The 17,902-nt window shown below is 36.6% G+C and overlaps 1 protein-coding gene across 10 annotated transcripts in view; it reads left to right on the forward strand.

Annotated features, from left to right (window-relative positions):
* Positions 1 to 17,902, forward strand: part of ARAP2 (ArfGAP with RhoGAP domain, ankyrin repeat and PH domain 2) — a 207,940-nt gene that overhangs the window by 48,296 nt on the left and 141,742 nt on the right. For all 10 annotated transcript variants that reach the window (XM_036853114.1, XM_036853112.1, XM_036853105.1 and 7 more), the window contains 2 exons: positions 4,156 to 4,225; positions 10,319 to 10,439. In XM_036853114.1, the coding sequence (XP_036709009.1) occupies positions 4,156 to 4,225; positions 10,319 to 10,439 (191 nt within the window). The remainder of the gene's footprint in view (positions 1 to 4,155; positions 4,226 to 10,318; positions 10,440 to 17,902) is intronic.

The following is a 17,902-nucleotide window of genomic DNA, read 5'->3' on the forward strand; positions in this document are numbered from 1 at the left end:
GTACAGAAAAGATAATTCTTAAAAATTTACTATTCACCAATACTTTAATTTAAAATTTTATTGAAATTTAGAAACAGTGCTTCTTAAGCTTTCCCTTTTATATATCAATAGTTGAAATTTTGATTAATTTATTGAGTTTAACAGTTTAAATTCAAGTTTCCATTTGCTAGAAAGAGGAATTGTGAGAAAGGATCTAAGTATAAGTTCTTATCTTTAATTAACCAATTATTAGAATTCAGTATTGAAGTTCACATGCAGAAAATAACTAATTGAATGTTGACACATTTAATGAGCAAAATAGATTAAACATGTTTATATAAATTTAGTTTTAGAAACATTTAATTTATTAATTTGAATTTTTAAATAGGGAGGTACAAAATGCATACATCTTAAAGAATACATTTAAAAAATATTTAACTATAAAATGTATTTTAAAATTACATGGACACTAATGATGAATTACAAAGCTTTTGTCATATAAAAATTCTGATCTTTGTACTTGAAGAAAGCAAAAAATGAAATTAATGGTGAAGTGGTTTTGTTAGTAGTATTTGTTTTCTCTATACATAACATGAAAATTTGAGGAAGCATCTTGCAATGAGAAACATACGTATTTGTTAGTTTATTCACTAGATATTCAGCATATTTTATATGCTAGAAACTGTGATAGTTGCTGGTTTTACACTGATTAAAAAAACAAATGGTTTCTGCACTCAAGGATCTCAATATCTAGTATGGGAGGTGGAGGACACAAAACAAATATATAATTGCAAATTCTGCTAAGTGTCATTAAGTAAAGAAATGCAGCAAGAGACCAAAGGAACCTGAAGGATCTATGTGTTACTCAATGGTGGCCACTTGGGGGAATGACTTTTGAGCCGAGATCTCAAGGATAAGGAGCCAGCCAGGTCAGGAGCAGGCAGGGAGCATTCCAATGAAGAAAATGGCATATGGGAAGGCCACGAGGCAAGAAAGCATCTAGACAGAGGGGGCAGTATGGCTGGAGGATAGTGTCCACAGAATAGTTACCCACAGATTTGATGGCCGACTGGATGAATGAATGGTAGCAGAAGTAATGTTTTAACGGCAGGATAGCAAAGTGGCTCTCTCCAACTACAGAACATTTGATTTTTCAGCTGCCACACTCTCATTCCATTTCAGACTGGGCTGGGATTTGTCTTATTTACCTGTCCTTCCATAGATTATTAAACAGATTTAACCTTTCAAAATATTCGATTAAAATGGCTGAACACATCTAAGAGTCACCTGGTAGCTGAGAAAATTAAAAAATAGTTGGGGGAATATCTTAGGAGTTGAGTCTCTCAGAGGCTGATGTTTTGGTTGGCTTTCTTCAGAAAGCCAAGCATCCAGTGTGTGGTTTCTAGTCAGTGCCTGAGAACTGTAGCTTGTCACATGGTAGCATCTCTGACTGATCTCTGAGCTGTCTGCCCTCCCTCCTCTCCTTCTCATTTTCCTGTGGACATGAATGTTAAGTTCCTGGATGATGCCTCAGACCTCAAACTGTCTATCCAGATGGTGATGGAATTCTAAGAAAACTTTGAGTCCAAGTGGCCGCAACTAAACCATCTTAAGTAAGACATGTTAAAGTAGGTTCTAGGGACTTCCCAGGTGATGCAGTGGTAAGAATCCGCCTGCCAATGCAGGGGACCACGGGTTCGAGCCCTGGTCCGGGAAGATCCCACATGCCGTGGAGCAACTAAGCCCGTGCGCCACAGCTACTGAGCCTGCGTGCCACAACTACTGAGCCTGCGAGCCGCAACTACTGAAGCCCGCGTGCCTAGAGCCCTTGCTCTGCAACAAGAGAAGCCACCGCAATGAGAAGCCCGCGCACCACAACAAAGAGCAGCCCCCGCTCGCCACAACTAGAGAAAGCCCACAATGAAGACCAAACACAGCCAAAAAAAAAAAAAAAAAAAAGTAGGTTCTAAACTTGTTTTCACTTCCAGCTTTGGCACATTTTGAAACTTCGAATCTAACTCTGAGGTTTCGGAAGTTTTCTCGCCTTCTGGCAGCCTTTCTTTTAAAATATTCTGGTTATTTGAGTGCTGGTCATTTGAGGTTTTATCTGTCTGTCATCTGGCTGTTTTTTGCTAAGGGGATATGTGCTTAATCATGTCACTCTTTCATTGAACAGATTCTTTTTTAGTGTCATATGTGTCTCTGTGTTAGTTGCTGATCATAGCGTAGAGAGTGAAACATGCTTGGTGTGGGAGACATCAAGCAACTAAACAAACATGTAATTAGAGATTGTGTTAAGTGCCATGAGGAAAAGGAAAGGGTGCTTTGAGAGGACAGCTTTGTGACTTGCTTTGGATTGGCTCATCAGGGAAGGAGTATCTGTATAGGTGGTTTAGGTGGAACTCTGAAAGGTAAGCAGTAGTTAGCAAAGGAATTAGAGGGGTAATGGAAGGTCCTAAGGCCGTTATCTCCCACAGATGTTGATTATTTTTATTCTAAAATGGACGATTATATGTACTACTGAGCTCTCACTTACTGCTATTCACCATGTAAGGTGGGCCTAAAGCAAAATCTTGATTTATAGAATTACTGTTGAGATTGTGTGGGAAGATGTCTGCTCACCTGCCTTTAAGTGTGACAGACAGTATGAAATGAGTGCTAAGTGATTTTATTCAATGTATAATGATTGTGTGTTTGCTTAGTATTTCTTTACCTTGTAACTCTTAATGCTGGCAACTTGAAGAACCTTTGAGTCAGTGAAGGAAATGAAAACCGGCACTGTTGGATGTTGCAAGGTTAAGAGAACACATGACAGGCCAAGGGAAGTTAAAAAGAAGCAGAAGGATGAGGGAGTAAGATGGAAAGAGGGCTGGATCGTTAGTTGTAGTTATGTAATTGTAAGGTCTTATGTTCTTATTACTTCATGATTAATTCAGTGCTTATATGTGAAAGTGTTGTCCATACCAATGAATTTTGAAACTTTTCTCAGTTTGATCAGGTTTGCTCTAATTTTATCTTAAGCAGAATAATGCGGCTAATGATCAATGTGGGCAGCTCACTGTATTTCACTAGAGTAATAGGTGTGTGTGGCCCAGGAAAGAGCCCAGAAGACAAGTTCTCCACACTTTCTGAGGTGCTTTTTCTACCTTTAAGTCTTCTGAAAACCACAGAAAGCTATACCATTTCCTTATCTTAAACATGTTAGAAAACTGCAAAAGGAAGAGGTAGACGCGGTTATCTACCTATTTGTTTAGAGATGACTGGTTTTTTAAACAGGAAGTTAGTTTTCATATATTATCTGTGATAAAGGCTAAAAGTATCTAGACTGTATCAGTTCACACTGAGAGTCATATAGAGAATAAGACATTCACAACCTTTAGGATTGTCTGACTTCGGGGAAGGGGACTGAAACAAAAAACAAAAACAAGCCCAACTAGAAATGGGTCTTCACTTTTCCCTTATATAGTCAGAAAATCTTTTTCTCCTTTATGCCTAAATAGGGAACATATGATGACATTATTTTGCTTTGTTTCTCATGTCAGTAACCATTTTAAACTGCATTTGCCTTTCATATGATTCTTTTTCTCAAAATGTTAATGTTTCAATGAATTTTGGATGATTGCAAATGATTCTCCATATTTAGTCAGGGCCTTTTCAGCTTATTTGATCAGAATTAAATAATATATCTATGTAAATCCAATTGACAAAGCTTTGTTATTTTAGCAAAATATTATGCATGCCCAAAATCAAAAATTTTAAAAAATAAGATAAAATGTTATAAGCTTAATGAAGGATAAAAATTTATGTTAACTTCATTGAGGAATTATCTCCTTTAAGGGATATGGGTGCCATGATAGTGTTTCTGACCACACTTTGTTTTCCACTCAACCTTACCGATGTGGATAATGACACTGCAAGTTACATTTTCAAAAATGATGACACTGTTAGCAGTATCCTTTTTTAAAAACACCTAGGTCAACTGATTAGAAAGTGTCATTGTACGTATTTCCTTTCCTTTGTACCATTGCCAAAACTGTACGTTGTCATAGCCTACTGTTTTCTTCACTGCTTACTAGCAAATTGGAATGTACTCAACACAGTTCTATATTACAAATGTATTTAAAATCCAAGTGCATGGTTCTTAAATGTAAAATGACAATTTCATACGTTTTACAGAAAACGCATGTTTCAGAAGAGATGGGTGAAATTTGATGGCCTTAGCATTTCTTATTACAATAACGATAAGGTAAGTACGTTTTACAGTTTTCAAAGATTGTCCTATGCATGCTGAGTGTACTTCAATAAACTAAGCACGTGATTTGGTCTGTAAGAATAGGAGTTGGATTAAGAATATGAAAAGAATTTGCATAGGATAAAACACTTAACTCTTTCCATAGTTTAACTTTTCCCAGACATAAAAAATTGGGATTTTTTAAAACTTACGTATCTAACAATTATTTATGGAATATCTCCTGCAAACTACAGGATTTGCTATAAGTGATATGCAGATACATAAGAAATTGCCTTTATCCTAGAGAGTGCTCAAAAATGTTTACAAAATGACGCCACAAGTAGAAAATGGCAAAGCAAGGAGAGGTTATTTTGTCCTCTGGAAGGGGTGTGGAAGAACCAAGGAACGCTTCTTGCATGAGATTTCTAATGGCCATGAATTTTGAAGAAAGAAGAATGTTTGTACGTAAAGAAACTAGAAAGAACAGGACTTGATAGCAGAGAGAACAATGAGATGCCCAGATTCTCTGATTGGAAAATAGAGTATGTTCGGGAGACTAGTGGGAGACGAAGCTGAGAAGGTTGTGTTTGGAGTTAGAGCACACCGAATATCTTGATGTGCAAGTGGCTACAATATATTCTTTAGGCAGTTGAGTCTTAACGGACATGATACTATTTTGATCATGTCCTTCACCTTAGGGCTGAGAATGTCTTTATTCTTAGGAGATGTAGGCTGAAATATTTAGGGGTGAAGTGTCATTATATACGCAAATGTCTTTCAGATGTTACCTATCTATATATACCCTCTATATGTGTATATTTATATATATGTGTGTGTATATATATATGCACACATGCATAGCTAGGTAGAACAAAAAATAGCAATGTTAACAACTGTCCAGTTGAGGTTATGAGTGTTCGTTGTACTAATCTTTCAACTTCTGTGTGTTTGAAAATTTCCTTAACTAAAAAGTTGCAACTAATAAATAGACCGTATTTTTTGTTAGTTAAAATCATATAATTTTACAATCTTAACTATATACATTCTTTTAATATATTGATTTAACACTTAACCACATCCTCTTATTTATAGTTTATAATCTAATATTATCTTCTCATTATTTAGCGATTTTTCACTGCCTAATATTGGTATTATTTGTGGCTCAAATAGAGATTTAGATTCCCTTTCATGTATTGATCAGTGCTACAAGGAAGAAGAGCGTATGCTTTTAGACAGAAAGTAATACACACTGCATGTTACAACACTAAGAATAATAGAAAGTTTAGAGAAGTATTAATTGCTTTCACTTTGCAGTGATCCCACTAAAGCATCAGATAGGTTTAAACACACCCCTTTGACATTTGCAAGATATGGGATGAACATTTTTAAAAGCTAGTTTTCTGCCTTAGCTATTGTTTTTAGTTTGCTTGTTCATTTGAATCTTGAGACAATTTCTGTAACCTAGGGTGGGTAAAATGTAGTCTCTGTATCTGATGCAATCTGACCCCTGGTTTTCTTTAGCACCTGTGCCCTTCTCTGGTTTGCTTGAAATGAGGAAGAAAACTATTCAGGAGTGAGACAGGCTTCTGTGCCATCAGGCTCTGCTGGTGTTGATATCATTATCATTCAGGAGAGAGAATTTCTAGTGTCTCTGTCCAACCAGACTCACTCTGTTTGTCCTTTAAAAGCTCATCTCAACTGTAGTGAGGAGCTGAGCACCTATCCACACTGACGCAATAAAAACGATGCAGCCTTGGTTTTAAGTTGAGATAAAAAGTTTGTTAAGATGAATTATTACAAATTCTTTACCTTGACATTAAAATTAAAAAAAAAAATCAAATTTTTGTTTCCTATGGCATTTCGTTCCTTTACTACTCAGATGAGTGGTTTCACGTTGGCAAATAAAACCAAAAACACTAGGATGGGTGTTTCCTAAAAGGAGACGTGGTTTCTGTTGTGACCCTTCTGGCAAAAGGGATGGATTGGTGGACTGGGAAGAGGGGATTTCAAGGCCAGTGAACAGAGAGCATAAGTGTGGCCATAGCTTCTGTCTCAGCTGGGTGTGCAGTTTTCGTGGTCCTGTGCACCAAGGAGTTGTGTCTTTCAGTGTTTAAATGTGCCCTTGAGAAGCCTGTGGTTGGGCTTTCAGGAGGTAGTTTGCAGAGTTGCCTGTTCCCCTAGTTATCTTCTGCTTTCCTCAGTGCTGCTCAATCATGTCTCAGCAAGGCCATTTCATTGTATTACTGAAAATGACATCATCCCAACAGCCTTGATATCTCGTCACCTGCCAAGAGATCTCACTCACCCCCATTCTCACTCAGCTGTGAGCAGAATTGACCTGTGGTCATTTCATTGTCTGAAAGTGGTAGATAAATGGCAAACTTGACCTAGATATCTGGGTATTATAGGCTCAAGGGATGCTTTAGAATTTCTTTCCTTAAGGAAAATTTCACACGCTGAAAAATGCAGTCATTTTGAGCCTAGTGTCATTTAGTTTAGTTTTTTTCTTTTCCTGTTTTGTCTTTATTGTGTGTTAGAATAGAAATGTAAAATCAACTCTACAGTGTTAAAAATTTTGAGATTTATCTTAGAATCTCAGAAAAGATTATAGATGAGCCATTAGAGAAACTACAACTTCCTGAGGTTAAAGTAGCAGAGTATTCCGCTTCTTAAGTACATTTTTATCACTTCTGGGGAATTTATTTTTCTATTACTCCTCCATAAGTACTAACGTTAAACAACATTATTATTGTAGGCATGTTGGTGAGTTGTTATGTTTTTAAGGAATTTTTTTTTCAATCTCTTTGAAGAGATCTAGAAGAAGGAAAAATCTCCTTTTTAAAATTCCTGTGTCTTTCTCTACAATGCTGCTTCATTTTTTTCTCTACTGAAAAATGCGTTAATGGTAACGTTTTATTCAACATATAGTTAATTATCTCACTAGAGATGTATTTTTTTAAGGTCCTCTAATTCTTAGGCAAACTACAGTTTGACAGTGGATCACCTGGGGGATAAAGAAAATAAATGTTTCTGGATATTCTGGATTTTTCACTATCTGGACTCAGCCACTACAAACTTACAGCCAGAGAGACTGTATCACTGTCCCCAAAGGTGCTGTGCCCCTTTGAATCTCTCAGGTTGCCTGACAATAGGGAGACATTCTCTCCTTCCTGTCAATTCCTAGAGCACTTCCTGGTCTGGTGTTGCCTAATATTGCCATTGTAACCCACTTGCATTTATTGGGTTTTCTTTGTTTAGCCAATCATGTCATGTGTTTCTTTGCAGTGACCTTTTTCAACAGTGTCTTGGTACAACTGTGGAGAACTTGTGTGTCTGTTCCTGTATTTTCACCTCCATGGTTTTGCTCTTCCCTCTGAATCTCATTAGCCATTACCATCCATGAAAATCCTGTGCAAACTTCAAGACCGATCCTGTTCTCCTCCTCCATGAATGTTTCCTTTATTCTCTCCAACTATGACATTTGAACAATAATATGCAGGAAAGGTGAGAGGGAAAACAAGCTGAAAGTAGGGAGGGAAATCAGGAGAGTGTGCAGTAAATCAGGCATTAATTTATCAGGGTGTAGGCTGTATAGGCCAGTGGAGGTGTTTAAAAAAATGAATTTCAAAAAATACTAAAAATGAGCTGTTGGAGTTTGTATAATTGTGCTTGATTGGACATAGGATTCATTCATTCAGAAAATATGCAATACTGATTATGTGAAAGGTAATGAGAAAATAGATGTAAGATGCACAGTCAGTTTGGAAGGACTGTACTGATCAGATGATCCCACGGTAAATATAAAGAATTATCATTTAAATTAGAATTAGTAATTGCTATAGAGGAAAAGTACAGGTTACTGTTAATTTAGGGTTATCTGGCTGGGTGAGGATGAAGGGCCTGAGAGAAGAGACTGGTCAGAGGGCTTTCTTCAGAGCATATATTCATGCTGAAATAGGAAAGATGTAGAGGCAGTAAGTATGTGAAAATGGGTATGAAAAATGTTTCCTTGCAGAACAGAGTATGTAGAGTCATGGGACTGAGCAGAACCACAATGTATTCATGGAACTTCAAGAAAGCTAATGTGACTAGAAAGAATCAGGAAGTGGTAGGGAGCAAGTTGACCATGTAGATGTCGGAAGAGTCCCAGGTTATGTGGGTACAAAAGAGAAGCACAAGTCAAAGGCTACTCTACTGAAGACTGATTGACCAGAAGAGTGATATTTTTATGGACAGATATAGAGGGAGGGTATGTTTCCAGGAGGTAATTCAGTTTTAAAGTTTGAGGTGGTTATGGGACAGTTATATGTCCCATTGATGATTCAAAATATGGGAGTGGAGTTGACGGAAATGGACAAGGAAGGAAGGAAGGGACAGATTTTAGAATTCTCCACATAAAGTTGGTAGTTGAAATAGTAAGAAGGGATTTTTTTTTTCCTTAGGGACAGAAGGTAAAACCAAAAAAATGGAAAATAAGGGGGAGAAAAAGTTACTTTGTTAGTACTTATTCCTTGACCTTCCTCCCCTTTTTCCAGGAAGTTGCCACCTCATCTTCCTAAATCACAGTTCAAGTATCTTACTTGATTTTGGCTGCTTGAGAGGATAAAGAAAAGCCTTCATGGTGTTGTTATTGAAGATGGCATTAAAGAATGGATAGGATTTTGATGGATACATAAAGGCAGGAATGGGGTTTAGAGTAGAAGAAACTGTCAAATAACTGAGAGGGAATACCATGAGAGTATAGTGTATCTCTTCAACTGGCAGAGGAGAAACTTCCCAGTAGACTGCCATGTTGCTCGCAGCAACTGTCTTTTACCTATCTCCTATGTATGGCTGGGGTTTGCCGCTGGGAGGAATGTCAACTTGACACTTGTGATCTGCATGGAATGGTTTAGTGCATTCTTTTCCTAACCAGTTGTTTCAGATACTTGGGACCCGGGTCAAAAGTGATGGTTCCATGGATGATGGAAAGGAATTGTAGAAGAAACCCCATAAAGTTGTGTCTAAACTCTTTTGACACTAAGACCTTTCATGATGTGGCCTTGATTTATGTTTTTAGCCTCATCTCTTTTGACTCGACACTGCAACTCCTCTAACTTCTCTACTTTACACCTGTTATTCAGTCTTTCTGGCCAGGATACCCCCTGCCCCCTCACTTATCTATTTGGTTAACTTAAGGTTTCTTAAAGTCAGGTTCAAATGTCTCTATTTCTGTGAAAATACCTCTGACCTCTTGTAAGCAGAATTGAGAATTCTCATCTTCATACTCTTACTTCCCATGTTTTGTACTCATTTTTAAACTTTTCTCTCATTTGGTTAGTTGGTTTTTCATTTTGAGGCCACTTGAATGTATAAGTACTCTTGGAATTTTCTTTCCACACAGGGCCCAGTAAATGTTACACTCTTAGTAAATAGTTGAAATTATGGGGGCGATGATTATGCCAATTGGTTTAGGAGGGTCCAGGAAAATGCAGACGGAGAAAGTTATCAAGAGTCTTAAGAATGACTTTCTTGAGCAAAATTGTAATAGGCATATGCCAATTGCAAACAGCCGAATCCATGTTTTTTCACTGTTTAGTCACTGGAGAATAAAAAGTGATGCAGTGTGAGATTAAGATCTTCATTACCAGAGCATTGAGTAATATGGGTTAATTGATACAATCCAACAGTCTGGTTTCTTAGATAATATTCTTGTTCACAATATGTTACAGTGGTTTTGAAATGGTGTAGTTACAGTACCTGTAATGGCCAGCAGATGCCTGCAAACACCATAAAATCATTTTGACCAGATTGTTTCAAAGAACATACCGCTGTTTTTTGGAACTATGTATTGCTGGTCTGCTATGTTGTTTGTATGTGAGTCATTGTCTCTTAATTGCAGATGAAGAGAAAGTGAAAAGACATCTCACTTGGAAGGGGCACTTAATATTTTCCTTTCTGGGGAATTAAGTCTATATAAGGATATATGCTATTTATATGTGATTTTAAAATTTTAGATTGAAATTATGAAAGAGAAGCACTTATAAATATCTTGCCATTTTATTTTTGATTATGGGAATTTTGTTTTAATGTTTCTTCTTTATGGATCTTTTTCTCTGACCAATACAGGAGAAGTATTCAAAAGGAATAATTCCCCTTTCTGCTATATCTACGGTACGAGTTCAAGGAGACAACAAATTTGAAGTTGTTACAACACAAAGAACTTTTGTTTTTAGAGTAGAAAAAGAAGGTAAGATTCTTTCTTTATCCCTATAAAAAGAGAGACATTAATTTCTGACCAATCTTAAGATTTAATAAACCAGTTAAGCTAGAAATGTCAGGCAATCTTTAAATATGTTACTTTTAAATGATTTACATTTTATATTAATTTTTTGAATGCCATTATATTAAAACATAAACAAATTGACAGGTCATTGTTGTTTGTTCACTGTTCTTTCATGCAACAAATATTTAGTGCAAATCTACTAAGTGCCAAGGACTCTTCTAAATTTGGGGAATATAGCAGTGAAGAAAAGTAGACAAAAATCTCTGCTCTTATGGAGCTCACTTTTAGCTGTTGATAATGCAAAATAGTTATTCAATGTGGAAAAATAATTTTTCTAACAATTAAAACATTGGTTTTATGAAGTTTATGTGTGGCCTATTTTTATGATCAAGCAGGCATGGTAATCATTTTAAGATAGATTTTGGAGTATCTTTTATATTTCTTGAGTTTTTTTCACCTGTATCATCTGCTGTGGGTCACTTGATGGTGAAAATTGATCTAAAGATGGCACATGGTTTGTGGATGGAGTCTAAACCTTTAAATCTTCTCTGACTCTTTTTTTTTGGGGTTGGGGAGATGGGGGAGGGAGAGACAGACAAATTAAACTTCTCTGTTGTAACTTCGATTGACTCTCAGTATATCAGTACTACTTTTAAATAATGTAAATAAGGCCATCTTCATTAACTAAAGAATTAGAATTTTAACTTAAAGCATCTTTTATTTTAGTAAAGATGATAACTGGATTTTAAAAAGTACTTCTTGGTACTTAATTATTTGAATAATAGTGGTATGGAAAAATTACTGAATATGTGATATTTGCTAAATGCTTCATTTTCCCAATAGTCTCATGAGGTTTGTAGGTAGTACAGTTATTATCCTATTTTACACATGTAAGTATTTACCTTTTATAAATTACAACAATATTAGGTATTATGGGGCAATTTTTTTTTTTTTAATTGCTGGATTCCTGGAACATATGCCAGTGCATGGCACATGGAAAGTATTCAATAAATACTTTATGTCACTGAAAAACTTCCATTATTACTTGGTATAATCAGTAAATGGATAAGTCCCAACTGCTGCTCACACTGCAGCAAATTTTTTTCAAACTGTGAGTCACTCACTGTCAATTTGTGAGATCAGCGTAGTGGTTTCTGATGGTTCCCCCAAAGTCCCGCAAAACAAAAACCAAACAAATATAAAATACAGTAGAATAAGGAATATCAAAGTGCACTGCCTACAGTAAGTGTAAGTCTCATAGTGTGAAACATACCTATGTATATACTGCCCAGGTGTAACGTAAAAAGTGTTTCTCACTTGACTTGCTATTTAAAAACAAATGCCAAGAACTGTAGCCTAGAGCTGGGGTTGGTAAACTGGCCTGTAACCTGAATCTGGCCCGCTGCTTGTTTTCGTAAGTACAATCTTATTAGACCCCAGCCACTCTCATTCATTTATGTTGCCTTATGGCTGCTTCTGTGCCTCAGTGGCAGTGCTGAGTAGTTGCTGCAGACTGTATGGCCAGGAAAGCCTGGGATATTTACTCTCTGGTCCTCTACAGAAAAGTTTGCCAACCCCTGTCCTAGAGTATTTGATATAGACATATGTATTATGAATCAAATGCCTGAAATTCAGAAAATTATCCACAGTTGTGATACTCAATATGAGACTCTTTTTTGAAATCACAGTTTCTCTTTTTCTGTATTTTCTTAAAACACACGGCATTGCTCCTCTCGACTGGCTATCAGAATGGTCAGTCCTTATGCTCTGGTCTCCACTGCCCGAGCTGATTGCCTGTTTCTTTGAGGTGCTTATCCTCTTCCCATTGGCTTCTCATAGGGAAATTCACATATGCCACAGAGTCTGCATTTTAGGATAGACATAATAAAGCTTCGAGTTGTGTGAAAATCTGTTTAGCCATATTTACTTGTGGCAGTTACAAATTAAACAGACACATTTTATTTAAAGAAAATGTATCAACCCACACATGTTTAAAAGTTACATGTCTACAACGGACCAATAAGTCCCTCGGGGGTATATAGTTCATCTTTATGATGTAAACTTAGTATATGGAGGGGGTGGAATCAAGATGGCGGTGTGGGAAGACATGGAGTTAGCATCTCCCCACAACTAGGGTGCCTGCCAGCCGCTGGTGGGGGACCCTGATGCCCAAGGAGATGGGAGGAACCCCCAAGTGAACCGGTAGGATGTGGGGTGAGTGAGGGAGGAGGAGAAGTGGAGGCCAGACAGGATCGGCACCCCTGAGGCTGCAGAGATCAGGAGAGGCAGGCAGGAGGGGCCCTCCAGGAGGAGCGAGACAGGAGCCAAGGGCGATCGCCTGGCCCACTCGATCCCGGGGAGACCCACTTCAGACCTAGGGACACATACAGACTAAAAGTGAAGGGATGGGAAAAGATATTCCATGCAAATGGAAATCAAAAGAAAGCTGGAGTAGCAATACTTGTGTCTGAAAAAGTAGACTTTAAAATAAAGACTGTTACAAGGGATAAGGAAGGACACTACATAATGATCAAAGGATCAATCCAAGAAGAAGATATAACAATTATAAATGTTTATGCACCCAACATAGGAGCACCTCAATACATAAGGCAAATGCTAACAACCATGAAAGGAGAAATCGACAGTAACACAGTAATAGTAGGGGACTTTAACACCCCACTTATACTAATGGACAGATCATCCAAACAGAAAATAAATAAGGAAACACAAGCTTTAAATGATACAATAGACCACATAGATTTAATTGATATTTATAGAACATTCCACCCAAAAGCAGCAGAATACACTTTCTTCTCAAGTGCACATGGAACATTCTCCAGGATAGATCACATCTTGTGTCACAAATAAAGCCTCGGAAAATTTAAGAAAATCGAAATCGTATCAAGCATCTTTTCTGACCACAACGCTATGAGACTGGAGATCAATTACAGGGAAAAAACTAAAAAACATAAATACATGGAGACTAAACAGTGCGCTACTAAATAACGAAGAGATCACTGAAGAAATCAAAGAAGTTAGAAAATACATAGGAACAAATGACAATGAAAACACGACAACCCAAAACCTATGGTATGCAGCAAAAGCAGTTCTAAGAGGGAAGTTTATAGCAATTCAATCTCACCTGAAGAAACAAGAAAAATCTCAAATAAACAATCTAACCCAACACTTAAAACAGCTAGAGAAAGAAGAACAAAGAAAACCCAAAGTCGGTAGAAGGAAGGAAATCATGATCAAGATCAGCTCAGAAATAAATGAAATAGAAACAAAGAAAACAGTAGCAAAGATCAATAAAACTAAAAGCTGGTTCTTTGAGAAGATAAACAAAATTAATAAACCCTTGCACAGACTCATCAAGAAAAAAATAGGAGGGGATGCAAATCAATAAAATTAGAAATGAAAAGGAGAAATCACAACTGACACCACAGAAATACAAAGGATTATAAGAGAATACTGCAAAAAACTATATGCCAATAAAATGGACAACCATGAAGAAATGGACAAATTCTTAGAAAGGTACAATTTTCCAAGACTGAACCAGAAAGAATTAGAAAATATAAACAGACCTATCACAATGAAATTGAAACCGTAATTAAAAATCTTCCAACAAACAAAAGTCCAGGACCAGATGGCTTCACAGGCGAATTCCATCAAACATTTAGAGAAGAGCTAACACCAGTCCTTCTCAAACTCTTCCAAAAAATTACAGAGGGAGAAACACTCCTAAATTCATTCTACGAAGCCACCATCACCCTGATACAAAACCAGAAAAAGATATCATGAAAAAAGAAAATTATAGACCAATATCACTGATGAACATAGATACAAAAATCCTGAACAAAATACTAGCAAACAGAATCCAACAGTACATTAAAAGGATCACACACCATAATCAAGTGAATTTATCCCAGGGATGCAAGCATTCTTCAATATACGCAAATCAAACAATGTGATACACCACATTAACAAATTAAGGAATAAATACCATATGATCATCTCAATAGATGCAGAAAAAGCTTCTGACAAAATTCAACATCCATTTATGATGGATGAAAACTCTCCAGAAAATGGGCACAGAGGGAACCTACCTCAACATAATAAAGACCATATATGACAAACCCACAGCAAGCACCATACACAGCGGTGAAAAACTGAAAGCATTTCCACTAAGATCAGGAACAAGACAAGGATGTCCACTCTCGCCACTCTTATTCAACATAGTTTTGGAAGTCCTAGCCATGACATCAGAGAAGAAAAAGAAATAAAAGGAATACAAATTGGAAAAGAAATAAAACTGTCACTGTTTGCAGATGACATGATACTATACATAGAAAATCCTAAAGATGCCACCAGAAAACTACTCGAACTAATCAATGAATTTGGTAAGGTTGCAGGATATAAAATTAATGCACAGAAATCTCTGTCATTCCTATACACCAAAAATGAAAAATCAGAAAGAGAAATCAAGGACACACTCCTGTTTACCACTGCAACAAAAAGAATAAAATACCTAGGAATAAACCTCCATAAGGAGACAAAAGTCTTGTACTCAGAAAATTATAAAATACTGATGAAAGAAATCAAAGATGACATAAACAGATGAAGAAATATACCATGTTCTTGGATTGGAAGAATCAATATTGTGAAAATGACTATACTACCCAAAGCAATCTACAGATTCAATACAATCCCTGTCAAACTACCAATGGCATTCTTCACAGAATTAGAACAAAAAATTTTGCAATTCGTATGGAAACACAAAAGACCCCGAATAACCAAAGCAATCCTGAAAAAGAAAAACGGAGTTGGAGGAATCAGGCTCCCCAACTTCAAACTACACCTCAAAGCTACAGTAATCCAGACAGTATGGTACTGGGACAAAAACAGAAATATAGATCAATGGTACAGGATAGACTGCCCAGAGATAAACCCACGCACATATTGTCACCAAATTTATGACAAAGGAGGATAGAACATACAATGCAGAAAAGACAGCCTCTTCAGTAAGTGGTGCTGGGAAAACTGGATAGCTACATGTAAAAGAATGAAATTAGAACACTACCTAACATCATACACAAAAATAAACTCCAAGTGGATTAAAGACCTAAATATAAGACCAGACACTATAAAAGTCTTAGAGGAAAACATAGGAAAAACACTCTTTGACATAAACCACAGCAAGATATTTTTTTACCCACCTCCTAGAGAAATGGAAATAAAAACAAAAATAAACAAATGGGACCTAATTAAACTTAAAAGCTTTTGCACAGCAAAGAAACCATAAACAAGACAAAAAGACAACCCTCAGAATGGGAGAAACTATTTGCAAACGAATCAACAGACAAAGGATTAATCTCCAAAATATACAAATAGCTCATGGAGCTCAATAGCAAAAGAACAAACAATCCAGTTAAAAAATGGGCAGAAGACCTAAAGACATTTCACCAAGGAAGACATACAGATGGCCAAGAGGCACATGAAAAGATGCTCAACATCACTAATTATTAGAGAAATGCAAATCAAAACTACAATGAGGTATCACCTCATGCTGGTGAGAATGGCCATTATCAGAAAATCTAGAAACAATAAATACAAGAAAGGGTGTGGTGGAAAGAAAACCCCCCTGCACTGTTGGTGGGAATGTAAATTGATGCAACCACTATGGAAAACAGTATGGAGGTTCCTTAAAAAACTAAAAATAGAACTACCATATGACCCAGCAATCCCACTACTGGGCATATGCCCTGAGAAAACCATAATTCAAAAAGAGACACATACCACAGTGTTCATTGCAGCACTATTTACAATAGCCAGGACGTGGAAGCAACCTAAATGTCCATTGACAGATGAATGGATAAAGAAAATGTGGCACATATATGCAATGGAATATTACTCAGCCATAAAAAGAAATGAAATTGAGTTATTTGTAGTGAGGTGGAAGGACCTAGAGTCTGTTATACAGAGTGAAGTAAGTCAGAAAGAGAAAAACAAATACCATGTGCTAACACATATATATGGAATCTAAGAAAAAAAAAATGGTACTGATGAACCTAGTGGCAGGGCAGGAATAAAGAGGTAGACATAGAGAATGGACTTGATGACATAGGGTGGGAGGGCGAAGCTGGGGCGAAGTGAGAGTAGCATTGACATATATACACTACTGAGTGTAAAATAGTTGGCTGGTGGGAAGCAGCAGCATAGCGCAGGGAGGTCGGGTCAGTGCTTTGTGGTGACCTAGAGTGGTGGGACAGGGAGGATGAGAGGGAGGCTCGAGAGGGAGGGGATACGGGAACATGTGTATGCATATAGCTGATTCACTTTGGTGTACAACAGAAACTAACACAGTATTGTGAAGCAATTATACTCCAATAAAGATCTATTAAACAAACAAAAAAACTTAGTATAAGAATTTCATGAACCTTAGTATGAATTATTGTTTGTTAAATAAGTCTTAGGTCTTTAATTTTTGAAACCATGAAAATACTGCTTCAGTGAAAACTGAGACTGTCAACATAGAATTAATGAATATGTTGTTCTCATTGAAAGTCATTTTTACACAGTAACAACTCACATTTTTAAAGATAAGTGTATAAGGGTGTATGTTTGTGTGTATGTATGTGTATATGTATATATATGTAAATGGCACATGTGTCTATATATTTAGTATGGAACCTTCAACAAGATACTATATGTATTTTATTAAGTTTTTATTTTATTCCTCCTTCCATGTATACAAATGGTTGGTTAATTTTTATTTGGTGGACACTGAGAAATCAACCATAGTGGCTTATGAAAAACTTGACTTAATGAACTTTAAGCCTAATTAAACTTTGCTTCAATCTAATCAAGAAGCAAAATCAAAGTTTAGAACAGAAAGGGGCAGTAGTTTGACATCGTAACAGAGATGAATTCTTCATTTTTGGTGAAAAGGTTCTGAGTGACCTAAATACACAGCTCCCTTTGTCTCCCCTGAAACCAGTGTCAAGATTTCAAAAATGCTGCATTGTCCACTGGTGTTGCTAAAAGAAGATTACAATTTGGCGTCTTTTCCCCACAAATTTTCTAAGGCTTCAATTCCCCTGGATTTCCTTGTGAAAATGTTGTTATTTTCTTACTTGAAAGTTAATTTTATTGAAATAATAACATCTTTAAAATTCTCTTCCTCAACTAGAAAATTTAATCTGATTCCTTTTGTCCTCAAGCAGAATTGCTGGAATTGCTCAGAGGGTTATAACATCTTTATAATTCTCTTCCTCAACTAGAAAATTTAATCTGATTCCTTTTGTCCTCAAGCAGAATTGCTGGAATTGCTCAGAGGGTTGTAACAGCTAATGATCCTTCAGTTAGTCTGTATGCCCTTGGCACCTGTAGTCACACAGGTGTTGTGTTACTTTAAAAAACAGGTGATG

This window comes from Balaenoptera musculus, chromosome 5 (assembly GCF_009873245.2).
Source record: "Balaenoptera musculus isolate JJ_BM4_2016_0621 chromosome 5, mBalMus1.pri.v3, whole genome shotgun sequence".
Taxonomy (NCBI): Eukaryota; Metazoa; Chordata; class Mammalia; order Artiodactyla; family Balaenopteridae; genus Balaenoptera; species Balaenoptera musculus.